Below are 18,857 nucleotides of genomic sequence, written 5' to 3'. Positions count from 1 at the left end.
GTCAACACCGAAATCAGATTGACTATATTCTTTGCAGCCAAAGATGGAGAAGCTCTATACAGTCAACAAAAACAAGACCAGGAGCTGACTGTGGCTCAGACCATGAACTCCTTATTGCCAAATTCAGACTTAAATTGAAGAAAGTAGGGAAAACCACTAGACCATTCAGGTATGACCTAAACCAAATCCTTTATGATTATACAGTGGAAGTGAGAAATAGATTTAAGGGACTAGATCTGATAGAGTGCCTGATGAACTATGGAATGAGGTTCGTGACATTGTACAGGAGACAGGGATCAAGACCATCCCCCTGGAAAAGAAATGCAAAAAAGCAAAATGGCTGTCTGGGGAGGTCTTACAAACAGCTGTGAAAAGAAGAGAAGCAATAAGCAAAGAAGAAAAGGAAAGATATAAGCATCTGAGTGCAGAGTTCCAAAGAATAGCAAGGAGAGATAAGAAAGCCTTCCTCAGCAATCATGCAAAGAAATAGAGGAAAACAACAGAATGGGAAAGACTAGAGATCTCTTCAAGAAAATTAGAGATACCAAGGGAACATTTCATGCAAAGATGGGCTTGATAAAGGACAGAAACTAAATGGACCTAACAGAAGCAGAAGATATTAAGAAGAGGTGGCAAGAATACACAGAAGAACTGTATAAAAAAGATCTTCATGACCCAGATAATCACGATAGTGTGATCACTGACCTAGAGCCAGACATCCTGGAATGTGAAGTCAAGTGGGCCTTAGAAAGCATCACTACGAACAAAGCTAGTGGAGGTGATGGAATTCCAGTTGAGCTGTTTCAAATCCTGAAAGATGATGCTGTGAAAGTGCTGCACTCAATATGCCAGCAAATTTGGAAAACTGAACAGTGGCCACAGGACTGGAAAAGGTCAGTTTTCATTCCAATCCCAAAGAAAGGCAATGCCAAAGAATGCTCAAATCACCGCACAATTGCACTCATCTCACACGCTAGTGAAGTAATGCTCAAAATTCTCCAAGCCAGGCTTCAGCAATATGTGAACCGTGAACTTCCTGATGTTCAAGCTGGTTTTAGAAAAGGCAAAGGAACCAGAGATCAAATTGCCAACATCCGCTGGATCATGGAAAAAGCAAGAGAGTTCCAGAAAAACATCTATTTCTGCTTTATTGACTATGCCAAAGCCTTTGACTGTGTGGATCACAATAAACTGTGGAAAATTCTTCAAGAGATGGGAATAGCAGACCACCTGACCTGCCTCTTGAGAAACCTATATGCAGGTCAGGAAGCAACAGTTAGAACTGGACAAGGAACAACAGACTGGTTCCAAATAGGAAAAGGAGTACGTCAAGGCTGTAATTGTCACCCTGCTTACAGAACTTATTTATACATTAAATTTTAACATACCACTGACTCATCCTTGTACTAGACTACATGTTAACCTTAGTAATGAATTTAAAAAGCACACCTGAACTACCCACTAAGTGCCTCAATTCAACATTAAGAGAGAGAAAACTGGTATTTTCATCTTTGTAGCATCCTTCTTTTATTAGTCCCTGGTCCACCATTGGCAAACTCTGTTGGTGGTTTAGTTGCTGGTTCTTGTCCCACTCCTGTGACCCCAGGGACTGTAGCCTGCTAGGCTTCTCTGTCCATGGGGTTTTCCAGGTAAGAATTCTGGAATGGCTTGCCATTTCCTTCACCAGGGGAATCTTCCTGACCCAGCCAGCGATCGAGCCCGGGTCTCTTGCACTGCAGGCAAATTCTCTACTGACTGAGGTACTAGGGAAGTCAAACTCTGGCCTAGGTTAAATAATGGCAGAACTACCTTAAAGTGGCTCGCCCTTCCCCCTCATTTTTTTACACTTATGGCACACTGATTTATTTTCTGGATTAAATATTTAAATATACATCACAACAGCATAATAAAACATTTTGAATTGTATACTAATTCTAAAAATTATAACCACATCCAAGTTCCTGGTGGTGATTCCATTAGCTTGGCATAAATTGAGTCTAATAACCGTAAGGACTTTAGAACTTCTCTTCAAAATTAACAGCTACGTCAGAATGCTGAGATTTTAAGGTAATTAATGTGGCATACATTGTCATTCTCATCCATCATACTGTTCAGAAAAATACTTGGAAAAGTTTAAGGTAAACATTCCTAGCATTAGCTAGAAAATTTAATAACTTCCTGATAAATCTGCCACCATGATTTTGCACATTTGCCAAGTTCATTAGAACTATTTGATTGATTGATTACTTGAATAATAATCTCCAGAATACGGAAACAATATTTTTTTCAATTTCTCTGACTAAAATCTCATGGGCTCTCATTTTATTTCACTAGGCTTTACAAGGGCTTGTTGGACCACATATAGACATCAAGAGAGGAAATACTGTACATCAAACAGGTCCAAGGCCAAGAATTCATCTCTAGAGAGTTTGCTCAGGACAAAAGTTCTAAACTGCTCTAAATTCATGGAGTCAGAGGACCCATTTTGGTACACTACCTGTATTTTGTTTATTGCTCCCAGAGAATCATACCAAGTTTGTACAGCCCAGGGGAACTGCCGAGTAACTGCCATGCGCAGAACGATGCAGAATGAGATGGTTGTGAATATTTTTCGAAGGATGATTCCTTTGAGCAGTGCATAAGGAAGCACAGATAAAAATACCACAAAGAACCCTGAGAAGAAGAAGGCTGAGCTATTGAGGTATCTCACATAGGCTGCCTTCCGGGTGAGTTTCAGTTCTGTTCTAAAAAAAAAAAAAAACAACAACAAATAGTAAGATTTGGGGTGCTTATATATACTTTCCAAAATATCAGGCATCTTGGAATAAAAAATCTGCACATAGACTCTCAAAAGCTTTCTCTCTGCTTTCTGATTCTGGTTCTACCCTAGATGAGCTGTGTGACCTTGAACAAGTTACTTAACCTCTCTGGGCCTCAGTTATCTTTTCTGAAAGAGGGGTGGATGACAATGAATATACCAGCATATAATACGTATAAATACTATTTTTAAATAATCTCAATAATTATTACATTATTTTTATATCTTCATTCACATCATTATTAATTTACAGATTAATGAAACTAGTAATTTTTTATTGATTGGTGTTTTAAGTATTTAAGTACAGATATGAGAATAATGTTGAAAGATTTATAGAAGGAAAAGACAATTCTGGGATTCCCTAATGGATTGTCAACATTTTAGAAGTTCTGGATTGGCTTTGGATAACCTTTAAAATAACATATGAGCCAAAGAGAAGTGGTTCTCAAGGCTTAGCAAAGGTAAAAATCACCTGAGAAACTTTTTAAAATGAAGTGTATCAGGATCACCATTCAGAGATATTGACTGAGTCTGCAGTAGGCCTCCAGAATCCGCTTTTTAAAAAAGATTGCTGCCAGTAATTCTTGGAAAATTACAAGAGAATAGATATTGCATCCACCCTCTCTCCTTTCAGGATAATTATTTGCAATCATACTTTTTTTCAGTCTGAACTGCAAATGTGAACTATTTTTTCAACACAAACAGAAGAGGTTTAAATGCACCAAAAGCCAGAAAACAGGGAGTGCAGAGCTGGCAAAAACAGAAGACAATGCTTCCTTCGACCTTCATCCCACCCTCACAGGATCATCAAAACTGGAGTCACTTGTGATCCTTCCGTTCAGCTCTTGTGAGGGAAAGAGCAGAGATGAGTCAGACAAGTAGAGTATGCTGGTGGGAGGGGGCGGTAGCTGTGCCTGGCATTTGGGTGCTAGTTCCACATGCTTGTACAACTCAGAAAAGTTCTCATTCTCAAGTGGTAGAATTCAGATGAAATCTTTTTTTCAAGTCTGAAAAAAAATGTAATCCTCAGCACTCTGATGAAGAAAATGAAGTTCAGTGCTCCCACCTACATTGTGATTCCCAGTCTAATGTGGTTTAGCTTACCTATTTTAATTATTTGGCATTAAAGGCAGATTATGATTTTGGAATCTAACTGGGGTGTGACTCAGCTCTGCTGGTTATAGCTATGCCATCTTAAGCAAGTTGCTCTTCCCTCTGTCCCTACAGAATCCACATCTACAGAAGAGAAATGTAACATCTCCCTTGTGGAGTTGTCGCCACAATAAACGACAGCACAGGAACTTGCACTTAGAACTTTCATGTCTCTCTAATCTTCAACTGAAAGAATACTGTTGGCTAGGCTTATATTTTTTTAATGCTAGAAAATGCTGATTACCAAAATGTTAATAAATTTGTCAAAACTGTCATTGTATATTATAAACAGTTGAGGAAAATGAAGGAATGATACTATAAGAAAAGAATAACGGGCTCAAGAACATGTATTGATGTAAGAATCACCCAGAAAGCAGTACTCCCCATAATAATAACACTAACACTTTGAGTCATAAAAACATTTTATCTTATTATGATTAAAAAAAATTGAAAGTGACTTTATTACCAGAGAGCAGTAAAGAAGTAGATTTTCAGGGAGCACTGCATAGCCTTTTACCCAGTTCATCAGTGACCCTTGAGAGCTAACTCAGTTGTTAAAGAGAAACATTTCAACCAACTAAGCAAGATCTTTACGGATGTTTCTGGAAAGAAAATATAATTCCTTTCCTGGATTTGTCTTGAAAGGCATAATAAAAACAGGTGACCAATCATGTTTGGGCAATAAGTAGTCTTTTACTCTTTCTATTTACATGGCAAAGGACTTACCATTTCAGCATCTCTTTTGTTGTTCCAATCACACACCTGCAGCTCAGTTACCACTGTCTCCTGGACTCAGCAGCCTGAATCCCTGATAATCATATTCATATCATCTAAAATGGAACTCTTCTCTTTAGTATCTTTTCTTCCTTTGAAATTCTCATGAGCTAATTCATTCTGAAATTATTTGCCCTTTAACAGAAGATCTATGCCCACTGAGTCTCCTTAGAACCCTTTTTTAAAATTGCAATTTGTAGAACATGGAACTTGACTAAAGAAAAATGGTCTTAGGGCTACAGAAACACCTTGGTTTATATCATGTTCAAAATTTTCTCAGCAATAGTATCCCAGTCTGTGCTGTACTTTTTTTCTGGCTATAATCTTTACTAACCAGTGAAAGAAAGTTATCTGAGGCAAAACAAGACCAGAGATCAAGATGGGTGCCAAGTACTGATTCTACTTCAGGCGGTGGCTTTCATTACTTGAATTGATTTTTCAAGTGGAGGGTTTATAGAACACAATTTATAGATATTACCCTGGCATTGCTCTTAAGTAAAGGAAGAACAAACATATTTTAAACAGACAGAAGGGTTTTTTTTGGTTTTCTTTTCATGAGCCATAACATACAAATTAAGGAAGTTATAATACTAGAGAATCATTTATTTGGCTCAGAGTTGTATCTTTTTTACTCTAGCAGCTCTATTTAAGGTTTCATTCAGTCTTTAGCATCATGATCATTAGTTTAGTCTATTAAGCAGCTGTAAACACAAATAGGCAGTTCTTTGTAAGATATCCTTGTAGTGCAAAAATAGCTCACCTATGTAAAATGCCAGTCCCATGAAAATGACATTAGACCACTAACACATGAATACTGATATAACTTAACACAACTATTTGGTTGTCAGAAATTTCAAATATGAGCTGAAGTCCACTGTGACATACTCCTTTTAAATATATTAAACCTTAATTGACTAATTTAACTGATATTAACATTTTTCGAATGACTTACTGTCTTAGGTTTTCAATGATTTTTTCCATTGCTTCTTCCCAGCAGTATGCCTTAACTGATTGGATATTTTCAATCATTTCTGACGTTATCACCAGTCTTTCATTGATCTTTCCAGCTCTCTGATCTCTGTAAATTATTTCATCCACAAATCAAATACTTAGTAAAAATAAGGCAAGCCGCCCACTAAGAACTGCCCAAGCTTTTAAGAAAAGCCACATTTCTTTTATTAAACAGATGGATGCTTATTTTATTATCAAATACACAGTGACAAAAATAGTAACACTCAATCAGTAAATGCCTCCCATGTGCAGACCATGTATGAGATGCATGTCATATACTATGCCTAATCCTCCGAGGGAGGCGACTATTTCATTTTCAAAACTGAAAAAACCAGAAACACAAAGGTTGAAGCAGCTTGACACAGGTCGTATGTCTAGTAAGGTGCAAAGTGGGATTCAAACTAAGAACTATTTGACTCCAAAATTTGAACACTTTCTTTCACACTCTAGCTGGCAAACTCCAGAAGTCCTCTTTCATAAGCAGTGATTGGGATCACTGAATCATTCAGTAAAAGAAAGCCACTAAGGCTGTGATGTGATGATTCATGAACCAGAGTAGAAAAAGCTCATGAACTTTACCTAAAATGTATGCATTCCCTCCCATTCACAATGTTTTGAATACAATGTTTGGATACAATGTTTTATCCATTGTACCTAAATCTCTGATGTGCAAAAAAGCAAAATGGATGGTAACATACTTATAAAGAAATTCTATAGACTGGCAAGCTAAAAAATGTACCATTGATATAGAAAGTATCATTTATATCCAGGTCCCCAACCTCTGGGATCTAATGTCTGATGATCTGAGGTGGAGCTGATATAATAATAACAGAAATGAAGTGTACCCCTCTCCCCGTCCATGGAAAAACTGTCTTCCACGAAACCAGTCTCTGGTGCCAAAATGGTTGGGGACCTCTGATAACATCATGAAAATATTCCTTTTTGCGACACCTAGTAAGAAGATCCAAGGTTCAGTACATAGAGAAGTTCTGGTTTTACCTGAGTGGGCTAGTATGTCATACACTCTGCCTAATCCTTCTGACAGCCTAAGGGAGATGATTATTTCATTTTAAAGATGAAAAAAACAAACACAGTGGCAGAAGCAGCTTGACACAAGTCATATAACGAGTAAGAATGCAATCTGTGTTTCACACTATTTAAAGAGTTTCTACCTGTACTTCATCATCATTTTCCCTAATCCGGCTTGAAGAAGGGCAAGGACTATGAGGAAAGCAAGCCCACAGAAGGTGAAGGCCTGCAACAACTCCCAGAGCAGCCCCATGAGCAGCGTCACTTGCAGAGGAGCGATCCACACAAAATGTGCCAGTGCGAGTCCCTGAAAAATAAAATCACAGTGAAAACCATGGACATTTTATCCTCCACCCCCAAAACAAAGAGAAAATCAAGAACAGGAGAAAGAAATCAAGCACAGTGAGCTCATACAATCATGGTTCTGAATGCACTAAAATCTAGGTATTCATTACATGGAGCACACAGCAATGTGCTTAAACATTCTACACAGAGACTAACTGCAAGTTAGTCCAAACCAACTGCAAGTCACTGTGATTTTTTCCAGTGGATATGTGTGGTGATTGGATATCACCACACCACTTAGGTACCGTGTCTAGAATTCTTTAAGTAACTTATTCCTCTGTGAATAAAGCAAGAGCCATGACACAGAACATGAGAAGACAAGACTCTCCTGAATTTCAGTCTATAAAATTGCACAACCCTATTACCTGACCAAATACTCAGAAAACAACATGCACACTCAATTCAAAGTAAATTACTTAGCACTTGCTGAGAGTCTGATAGCATGCTAAATACTAGAAATGCAAAGATAAATACATTGTGTATAAAATACATAATCTGTCCTCAAGGACCTTGAATTTTATTGTGACAGAAGACAGCCCTAAACAAGAATTTTTCAGAGTATCATACTCAGCCAAAGGAAATAACTGATTTAAAGCATTAAAATGAAACAAGATCTGATAAGGATTTAATTTTGAAAAACCACACCAAATAAAAAGCCAGCTGAGGTGCCCTTGAGTTGTCTGGTTCTGTGAGATCCCAAAATGGCACTCTGCTACACAAGTCGGTTTTCAGAAATAGGGAAGCTAGGAATGCTTACGACATAACCACTCACTAGTTATCTGACTCAGAAAATCTTTGGGGTTGTATGATTTATAACAAAGGTGCATAAAAGAGTAAATCAGTAGGTACATACTTCATCAAATTTGTTCAGGTTGTTGGAAAGGAGACTAACAAGTTGTCCAATACTTATTTTATCCAGAACACGGCTTGATAGCTTCAAAGTCTAAAAGGAAATTAGAAGTTAGATGATGTCACTGCACAGTAGACATATTTATAAGCATGGTATAATACAGCTGAGGAGTTAGGTAACTATGCATGCATTTTTTAAGTAAACCTAATAAAATTATCTTATGTTCATTTAATTTAGTATCTTCTCAGATTTATAAATATTTCTCTTTACAATAAATATAATGGCATGCCTCTACTTATATTATTTAACAGTATCTATGGGGTCGCAGAGTCGGACACGACTGAAGCGACTTAGCAGCAGCAGCAGCAGTAGAGAGGGTTAACAATTGTTTCTAGTCCAAAATGGGAAAAATATTGTACTTAAATATTCATTTATATACTGCAGAGGTTTGCTTGTTGTTTTTTTATTTTTGTTTGTTTTTATTACAGATGAAACTAAAGGCAAGTGAAATTTGAGATTAAAACTTCAGTCTCATAGGGAATTATATTCAATATCTTGTAATAACCTATAGTGGAAAAGAATCAGGAAAAAAAAAAGATATATATATATCTGCATCACTTTGCTGTATACTTGAAACTAATAATAATGTAAGTCAATATATTCAATAAAATTTTTTAAAATAAAATCTTGGCCTTAAATTTTTCATGTACTCTATGGTGACTATTGAATAAAATTACAGTTAAAGTCAATACAAGTATATTATAAATAATTATTAATAATTGTCTGAAAGATTACATTAACAACAAAAAATTCTTAAATTTTACAATGAAAAATACATCCATATAGACAAACAGGATTATAAGTAGATAAATTAATTATTATTATGAGCGGTCACAGGCACACTTCGCCTACAAAATTTAATAAGAATTGGCTTTGACTGAAGAGTACCCATTTAACATTTGCTTCAACTGACTCTCACACATGTATTGAGCACTTAGATACAAATCACTGTATTCAGGGTTTCAGGGATTATTATTAGTTATTAAAAAAATTATTACCTCAAGACACCTAACAAATACATAACTAAATATGATAAACTAGTTAAAGGGAGTGGAATATAATAGGGTGGTTAAGAGCAAGTTTACATATCTGGTTATAAAAATCTGTAAATATTTCACTGAGGGAGAATTTAAGATGGTGTGGAATAACAGATAGTGTTTAGATAAGCACAGATGAAGAAAGAATAAAGCTGTTAACTCCAAATGCTATTAGAGTAGTATGTGGGGGCAGGGTCCATTGAGCTAGATGATACATGCTTTAGTAACACACTCAGTCTCAGGTGACCCGAATTCTATAGTGCTTAACATGGAATGTACGTGCACAATAAATACTCAGTGAATATCTACTCACTATATAGTTATCTTTCTCAAAATTCACAGGCAAAGTTCAACCTAGTTTGCATTTAGATTCATTATTTAAAATTTAATTTGAATGTATCATGTTGCAGATTTTGGAACAAAGAAGATGATGCTCTATGACAAAATCTATAATAATCTGGGAAGAGTCAGTGGCTGCCTGCCACATGGATAAAACTGGTCAGATAAGGCACTAGTTAACTTTAGTGACCAAACCACACATGGAGATGCAATTGTCTTCTTAGATGGTGATGTCAGTGCAGGTCAGTAGGTATGGCTAGAGGGGTAAAGTAAGCTGGGTAAGAGCACATATAAACAACACCGAGAAAGAACAGACATAGCTTCCAACTTTTCATTAACGCATCCTGGGTTTGAAGGAACATATATTGCTGTATTTGTGCTAAACATAATATAAGAACTAATCCACAAACTAAACAACTCTTTGCCCTCCCTTCCACTTTAGCCCTGAGGGCTTCATGTCTCTCTTTCTATGTAACACAATTTGACTTGCAACATTATTTCAGTACCTATCTTATGTTCTCTAGTAACTGGAAAACCCTTAACTTCAAGAGGGAAGCCCATGTGGCACAGTGGTAAAGAATCTGCTTGCCAATGAAGGAGACATGAGATGTGGGGTTTGATCCCTGGGTTAGGAAGATCCCCTAGATAGGAAATGGAAACCCACTTCAGTATTCTTGCCTGGAAAATTCCATGGACAGTGGAGTCTGGCAGGTCCATGGGGTCATAAAGAGTTGGACATGACTTCAAGGATTGTGACTTATCCACTTTAGAAATTTTGAAGCAGTTCTTACACAGTGTTCTATACTTTTTAGGCCTTTAGTTTATCAAAATATTTTATTCATAAAATAGGAATAATAGTTTCTACCATATAGAGTTTTGAGGAGGATCAAATGAAATGATATACCTAAATCACTTAGAAGTTTGTCATGAACATCAATTATCACTATAATAATCACTTTTATAACTGTTTTTATTTTTTTAAGCACGGAGTATAATTTTATTTATTTATTTATTTATTTTTATTTTATTTTTAAACTTTACAATATTGTATTAGTTTTGCCAAACATCAAAATGAATCCACCACAGGTATACGCATGCTCCCCATCCTGAACCCTCCTCCCTCCTCCCTCCCCATACCCTCCCTCTGGGTCGTCCCAGTGCACCAGCCCCAAGCATCCAGTATCGTGCATCGAACCTGGACTGGCGACTCATTTCATACATGATATTATACATGTTTCAATGCCATTCCCCATATTTCCCTACCCTCTCCCTCTCCCTCTCCCACAGAGTCCATAAGACTGATCTATACATCAGTGTTTGTTTTGCTGTCTCGTACACAGGGTTATTGTTACCATCTTGCTAAATTCCATATATATGTGTTAGTTATAACTGTTTTTAAACTGGATTCAACTTTCTTTTATATGCATCTTGTCTAAATTCTATCTTCTAAATGATATCTAATAATTTATTCACTTATATAAAATTTCTGGATCAAGATAAGATTTTTATTGATTTATCACCTGTGCTTTCCTGGCACTTGTAAACTGATGAGATTGCAGCTGGGGTGATTTGGTTACACTGTGGACTCAGTTTTTCACTTGGGCCTCCATAAAAGGTCTTTTTGAACACTAATGTATAACTATCAAGGTTTTACAACACCACTGACCTTGCATGTATATTATGGAAATGTTAATGGGTTATTTGTAGAGGGAATGTCAGGTCCACAGCTCTTATAAGCCAAATATATAAAGTTTTTATATTGGGGGAATAAGAAAGAGAAGAAGGGTAAAGAAAATAACCAAAATAACCAACAAACTATCTATAAAAAAAAAAAAATAAGAAATCTTTAATCTTGGTAAATCAAAGAGTCACACATAAATCAGGTTGGTGAAAGCATGTATCATTGTGTCACTAAGATGACCTTAAAATGTGTTTGTAAGGTAAGAAATTCCTTTTTTTCCCCCACTGTGATGCATGGCATGCAGGATCTCAGTTCCTCAACCAGGGATCAAACCTGGGCCCCATGCAGTGGAAGTGTAGGGTCTTAACCACTGGATCACCAGGGAAGGCCTGGTAAGACAGTCTTAATTTGAATCCACCCAAAGCATGGTTTAGCAACGTGGGCTTTTGACTTGACAATGAATACGGAAAAGTAGAAAAGGTTCTTACGGTTGCCGTGTATGTGTTATTTCAAAATTTTTAATTTCCAAGACTTAGGATGACAAAAATCTAACTCAAAATAAGGCAGTGGATACTATCATTTTGTCATAACTAGTTAAAAATAGCACGAAGTCATGTCCAACTCTTGTGATCCCATGAACTGTAGCCTGCCAGGCTCCTCTGTCCATGGGATTCTCCAGGCAAGAATATGGGAGTAGGTTGCCATTCCCTTCTTCATGGGAACTTCCCAACCCAGGAATTGAACCCATGTCTCCCACATTGCAGGTAGATGCTTAACTGAGCGAGCTATGGAGGAAGCCCCCATAACAAGTTAAGGTAGAAATATCAATTGCTTGGTTGATCAATAACAATTACACACTATATTCTTGTTATTGCACATAAAGGCAAATGGCATTTTACCATAAGATGATATTTTGTCAATGACTTTTATGCACACAGCAAGAATCATTTCAACAGGGAGCCATGGATTCCAAAAACTGATGATATGGAAAAAACAAATATGAAGCTTAAAATACAGGCAGTTTACAGAATTACTCAATAATTATTAGTTGAAGGGAAGTATCAAGGAAAAATTAGAAATATTCATTATTCCTGCCATTTACTTCACAGCCTACAAAACTGATTTTAGCATTTATCCCTTACTTGTACTAGTGTAGCATTTAAACACAATGCCACTAACAAGTAGCATAAAGACTGTGCAAGGAAGTATTACCTTCTTATAAATCAAACTAAACATAGCTATTCTCATCTGCATTCCAATGTGATGGAGACCAAAAATGGCTGGGTGCAGGAGCAGTGTCCTCACGATAAAGAGAAGGCATAGGCCTATGCCTAAGTAAATGGCAATGGAGCGTTCCACCTTGTTATCTGGGTCATAGGAAGCTATGATTCTTCCCAGTAAGAGAGGCTGGACTGCTTTGGTGACTTCCTGCAGAAGATGGAAAACAGAAAAATGAAATTTTATTTTTCTTTCATAAAGTGCCCTCACAATTTCAACACAAGCAGTTTCATCTTTACAGGAGGATTTAAAATGGGCTTACACAGCAGGCCATGCCATACGTGAAACTCTTGATGTCCTTTGTAATATCTTTATACTATGAAATAAGACTTTATTTAGGTTTTAGCAAAAATCATTTGGAAACATTTATGTATGAGGTGTTTTCTTTCTTTCTTTTTCTTCTTTTTTTTTTTTTTACTAAAAATATATAGCAGCCATAAAGTAAAGGTCCAATTTCTAAAGTAGTGTGTTAATTGGTAACATCTACATTGCACTTAACACTTTATAAAATATTTTTCATTTGATTTTTATGACAACTTCAGGAGTCAAGAGTAGGCATTATTAGTTTCACAGTGCAGATGAAAAAACCGAAGCCAAAGAGACCAAGCGATTGATGTGATTTCAAAATAGAACTCTCAAAAGTACTTTGAGTGATAGAATGAACAGCAGAATGAACAGCTTCTTGAGACAACCACATAAAGGGGAGCTGGCAACAGGAGGGAGGAGCAAAAAGGCACTGGTGCTATTCACAGTCCGATGCTGTATCCTTCCCAGTCTGGGATAGGTGGTGACTTTTAGGAAGAAGTGTGTCAAAAAATTGCAGCCTCAGGCCAGTTTCCAACTATTCATCAAGGGCTCAAAGGTCTATGAGTTAACAAGAAAGAAAAGAAAGTGAAGTTGCTCAGTCGTGTCTGACTCTTTGAGACCCCGAATCCTGAAAGATGATGCTGTGAAAGTGCTGTACTCAATATGCCAGCACATTTGGAAAACTCAGCAGTGGCCACAGGACTGGAAAAGGTCAGTTTTCATTCCAATCCCAAAGAAAGGTAATGCCAAAGAATGCTCAAACTAGCACACAATTGCACTCATCTCACATGCTAGTAAAGTAATGGTGAAAATTCTCCAAGCCAGGCTTCAGCAACATGTGAACAGTGAACTTCCTGATGCTCAAGCTGGTTTTAGAAAAGGCAGAGGAACCAGATATCAAATGGCCAACAGCTGCTGGATCATGGAAAAAGCAAGAGAGTTCCAGAAAAACATCTATTTCTGCTTTATTGACTATGCCAAAGCCTTTGACTATCTGGTTCACAATCAACTGTGGAAAATTCTTCAAGAGATGGGAATACCAGACCACCTGACCGGCCTCTTGAGAAACCTATATGCAGGTCAGGAAGCAACGGTTAGAACTGGACATGGAACCACAGACTGGTTCAAAATAGGAAAAGGAGTTCATCAAGGCTGTATATTGTCACCCTGTTTATTTAACTTATATGCAGAGTACATCATGAGAAACGCTGGACTGGAAGAAACACAAGCTGGAATCAAGATTGGCAGGAGAAATATCAATAACCTCAGATATGCAGATGACACCACCCTGATGGCAGAAAGTGAAGAGGAACTCAAAAGCCTCTTGATGAAAGTGAAAGTGGAGAGTGAAAAAGTTGGCTTAAAGCTCAACATTCAGAAAACGAAGATCATGGCATCCGGTCCCATCACTTCATGGGAAATAGATGGGGAAACAGTGGACACAGTGTCAGACTTTCTTTTTTTGGGCTCCAAAATTACTGCAGATGGAGACTGCAGCCATGAGATTAAAAAACGCTTATTCCTTGGAAGGAAAGTATGACCAACCTAGATAGCATATTCAAAAGCAGAGACATTACTTTGCCAACAAAGGTCCATCTAGTCAAGGCTATGGTTTTTCCAGTGGTCATGTATGGATGTGAGAGTTGGACTGTGAAGAAGGCTGAGCGCCGAAGAATTGATGCTTTTGAACTGTGGTGTTGGAGAAGACTCTTGAGAGTCCCTTGGACTGCAAGGAGATCCAACCAGTCCATTCTGAAGGAGATCAGCCCTGGGATTTCTTTGGAAGGAATGATGCTAAAGCTGAAACTCCAGTACTTTGGCCACCTCATGCAAAGAGTTGACTCATTGGAAAAGATTCTGATGCTGGGAGGGACTGGGGACAGAAGGAGAAGGGGACGACAGAGGATGAGATGGCTGGATGGCATCACTGATTCGATGGACGTGAGTTTGAGTGAACTCCGGGAGTTGGTGATGGACAGGGAGGCCTGGAGTGCTGCAGTTCTTGGGGTCGCAAAGAGTTGGACATGACTGAGCGACTGAACTGAACTGAACTGAACTGGTCTGTAGCCCGCCCGGCTCTTCTGTCCATGGGATTCTCCAGGCAAGAATACTGGAGTGGGTTGCCATTTCCTTCTCCAGGGGATCTTCCCAACGCATTCCCAGGTCTCCCGCATTGCAGGCAGAAGCTTTATCCTCTGAGCCACCAGGGAAGCACAGGATGAGTTAACAAGGGAAGACCAAAGTTGTGTTTTCCAAATCCACTTTGTCTGATCCTCAACTGACCACTGAATCAAACTGTTCACCAAATCATTACCACTTTGCCTGGATATGTAAGAACAGATTTGAACACATGGATTTGAATCCAGACGGTCTAAGTCTTAACCATCTTGCTAAACTGCCTTCAAAAGAAAAAGACATAATTCTTGTTTCATGGTGGTCTAGTGAAATGGGGATATGAGGCTAAACCTTGCCTGGAAATAATGCTATGCTAATTGAGTCTATTTCATATGTATATTTTCAACCAGACAGCCCCTCCCCCCTTTTTGCCTAGCGTTATTCTCCCTCAGCTGATAATTTGCTCCACCCACCCCACCCCACCCCCATTTTCTACAATGTCTTTTCTAAACCTCAGTGCCCAACTCCATCAGCCCACTCATTCTCAATAGGTAAAGTGCTTTCCTATAACCACATCACCCCCACAAGCTATAAGCCATAGTGCCATCCTTGACTGACTACAGGCTTTACATAGCTATTCATTCAATACTTGGTATTCAGTACCTCATTTCAAATTAACTACGTAGACCAAGGTTCTGAATGTAAGAAAAATTTCAAACCTTTTTAAAAACTTTCCAAACTAATCACAAACATGGAATATTAGAATTCTCTCATCCCATATAGTCACATTTTAATATAAGTTTGAATTGTACCAAACAGACAGATACTAAAAAAAATAAACAAACATGCTAACAACCTACCCAGATAAACCAGGTAAATAGTTGGCCATATCTACTAAAGAGTCTATTTATCTTCCCAGGTGGCTCAGTGGTAAAGAAGCCACCTGCCAATGCAGGGGGCATAAGAGATGTGGAGAAGATCCCCTGGAGAAGGAACTGCAACCCTCTCCAGTACTCTTGTCTGGGAAATCCCATGGATAGAGGAACCTGGTGGGCTGAAGTCCATGGGGTCGCTAAAGACCCAGGACTTAGCGACTGAGCACACATGCACACAGAAGAGTACCTTCTATCTAAAAGGTAAATAAGTACAGAAATTACTGCTTGTTGGCATGTACCATTTTATGCATGCTTTGTACTTTTGTTACATGTACATTCATTTTTACAATATATAGAATTGTTTTTGAGGCTGTAACCTTTATATAAATGGTATCATATTGTGCTGCTTGCAACTTTCTTTTAACTTTTTAAACACAGTTGTGTTTCTGACATGTAGCCCCAATGATACTTATATATCTACCTCATTTATTCTAAGTGCTGTTTACATGACATCCTGTGACTAAATCAGGATAATCGCCTCATTCCCTATGCTGGGGAAGATGGGCTGTTCCCATTCCTCAACTATTAAATCTGTGCAAGTGCTGCCCTGGCTGTTTTTATTAAGTTCTATAGATTCATGCCAAACTTTCTCTAGAATAGATCATTTATTTCAAAATAATTCCTTAAACTATGAAAATGTACAGTCAACATGAACCTTAGATTTGAAACTACATGTATAAATATATCCATAATACAAATGTAATTTTCATAGTATGCTTATAGTGGCACTATTTCATCCTCAAACTTAATTTTACATCAATGTTTTATCCTAGAATTTTTCCATATTATGTCTACATTCTTCATAGACAAATGTCAATGCCACATCTATACTGATTTATTTTTACACTAATATTGGGTTTGCATTTGGTTAAAATGCTCTCTTGATTGCAGTCAAGAGGAATGAACTCATATGTGCCACCCATGTTGGATATACTGTGTGTGGCCATGAAGCAGAGAATAAGTTGGGAGCACTACCAGACATAACAGATAAAATGTCATTTCTTGTTCATTATAAGACTTTAGCCAGAAGACTATGATGTGTGACAACTTTCCATGAATCCAGCTGCTTGTATCATAATTAGCATAATCACCTTCCTCCTTTTTCCAGGACTAGTAGATACTATTATTGAATATAGAACCACTGATAAAAACCACCATGCATATTTCTAAGGAGTGACTCTTATCTATGGAATGCCAAAAAAGAATATTCTGAGGGAAAAGAGAAATATTTTAGTAATTGAGCTGTACACAGAATTTTTAGAGTTAGAAATATATGGGTTTACTTAAGTTTTCTCCTACTGAGTAATCTGAACTAAAGTCCCTGCCACTGTATCACCATTATATTTTTTCCATAACCTGTCACCTCACAACAGAACTATTTGCAGAATTGGAATTCAGTTGTGACTTATAACAAAATAAATAAGACTGTGTTAATCTGATTCAGATACCTATTCTGCAGGTTGCATGACTGAATTAATTAGCTGTCACCTTACCTCAAACAAAAAGAGAACATATTCATCCTTTGAACAACAATGGCTATTCCACAATGACATTGGTAGCATTACTCTGGGAGGGTACATGTTCACAGAAAAAAGAAAAGAAAAATGCAGAAAATTTTTGGTAGAGAAAATTTTAATAATTTGACCATCTGCCAACAGCAAAACATAAACCTCATTGCCACATGGAACCCATCAACATTCAAGGACAAAATCAGCACTCCAGACCCCTCCTCCTATAGTTTTCCATGCTCTGTTTTAAGCAGCATGTTCTCTAATATTTATAATGAAAGCACTTACAGACATCACCTGATTTTATTATTTGGAAAGGAAAACAATGGTAACTGATACCTAGGCTTAATCTATGTGTGCAGTCCTTTAAAAAACCATCGTGGTAATGACTGGGAGAAACACAGTCCTCTATTCTTACTTCGTGTGAACCCTGTTGCCAGACTATTTTCATTACACAAGAAAAGTCCCAATTTGCGACCATATAAAATAGTGCAAGCTGACTAAGGCTTGAATGTAATGAGGTAGAATGCAAATTTATTTAAAATTTGATAAAATATTTTATTTTTAATCAGACACAAATCAAGATGAAATTAAGAGTTCACTTAGATAATGGGAGAAGCCTGATACCAATCTTTAAGTCAGCGTGACAAGGCAATAAACACTGAAATGAGAGTCATGAAATCCAAGTTCTTATCCCAGCATGTTACCTACACTCTGTGTCACCTTAGTCACTTCCCTCCTCTTGACAGTTTCCTCACTCATAAACTAAGTGGTGGAGCAAGCTTATCTTAAAGATCCCCTCCAGAGCTAATATCTCAGATTATATGATCTGAGTTCAGGGAATCCCACGGCAGAGGCTGAGGATTCCCTGGACAATTGTCTAGCACACATCCTGACATTGCTATGTGTGTTTTCTACTCACAGGGATGCAGGTATGAATAGTATGAGTTCAGAAGACCATCTGGGTAGACGGGGTCAAGCTAGAGAACAGCACAAGTGACTACCTTCCTGTTGGGAATATATTTAGATTAGCCTGCCAAGAAAAAATTAAGAAGCCTGAAAATACCTCCTGGGAAATACATCTGGTCTCTCCCGGGATCCTCTAGACCTCAGCTTAAATGAACTGTAGTGGAGTCTGAATCCTTTAACCATTTTGTTTTATCTGCACACTTAGGACAGCGTCAGATGTTTCTAGAGATATGAACGTCCGCTGGATAGTTAAACCAAGAAAGAAAGTTCAGGTGAAAACAGAAAACTTGGTTCATGCTTGCAATTACATTAAATTAATTAATCCCAAGATTACTTTAAAAATTATAATTGCAAATCCAAAGCATAGTTGTTTCTAATACAGGAGGAATCAGTTGAAAAACCTCTAAGGTTACATTGTTTTCTATAGTGTACAGTCAGTAAAATCATCATTATCATCTCGACTTGCTTTATATATATTTTATGTATCTTAATCCCAGAAATGTAGAAAGAAAACAGAAATTATATAAAATAAGAAAATAGATTCCTAGATACCAAGAGTAATAATTAAGTAAGCATCCCATTTCTAGTAACAATACAACAAATGATACATTGAAAATACCAATAATTAATATATACATATCTTAAAATAT

The 18,857-nt window shown here is 37.4% G+C and overlaps 1 protein-coding gene across 1 annotated transcript in view; it reads right to left on the bottom strand.

The window, feature by feature from the left end:
* The window catches only part of CFTR (cystic fibrosis transmembrane conductance regulator (ATP-binding cassette sub-family C, member 7)), a 216,327-nt gene that overhangs the window by 138,723 nt on the left and 58,747 nt on the right, over nucleotides 1-18,857 (bottom strand). Inside the window, exons 4-8 of the mRNA XM_010831223.1 lie at nucleotides 12,309-12,524; nucleotides 7,983-8,072; nucleotides 6,928-7,091; nucleotides 5,697-5,822; nucleotides 2,498-2,744 (exon numbers count right to left, since the gene is read on the bottom strand). Coding sequence (XP_010829525.1) covers nucleotides 2,498-2,744; nucleotides 5,697-5,822; nucleotides 6,928-7,091; nucleotides 7,983-8,072; nucleotides 12,309-12,524 — 843 coding nt within the window. The remainder of the gene's footprint in view (nucleotides 1-2,497; nucleotides 2,745-5,696; nucleotides 5,823-6,927; nucleotides 7,092-7,982; nucleotides 8,073-12,308; nucleotides 12,525-18,857) is intronic.

The sequence above is a fragment of the Bison bison genome, unplaced genomic scaffold (genome assembly GCF_000754665.1).
Source record: "Bison bison bison isolate TAMUID 2011002044 unplaced genomic scaffold, Bison_UMD1.0 scf7180017864525, whole genome shotgun sequence".
NCBI classification, from domain to species: domain Eukaryota; kingdom Metazoa; phylum Chordata; class Mammalia; order Artiodactyla; family Bovidae; genus Bison; species Bison bison.
Note: the sequence above shows the minus strand (reverse complement) of the source record. Positions and strands in the feature narration are given on the sequence as shown.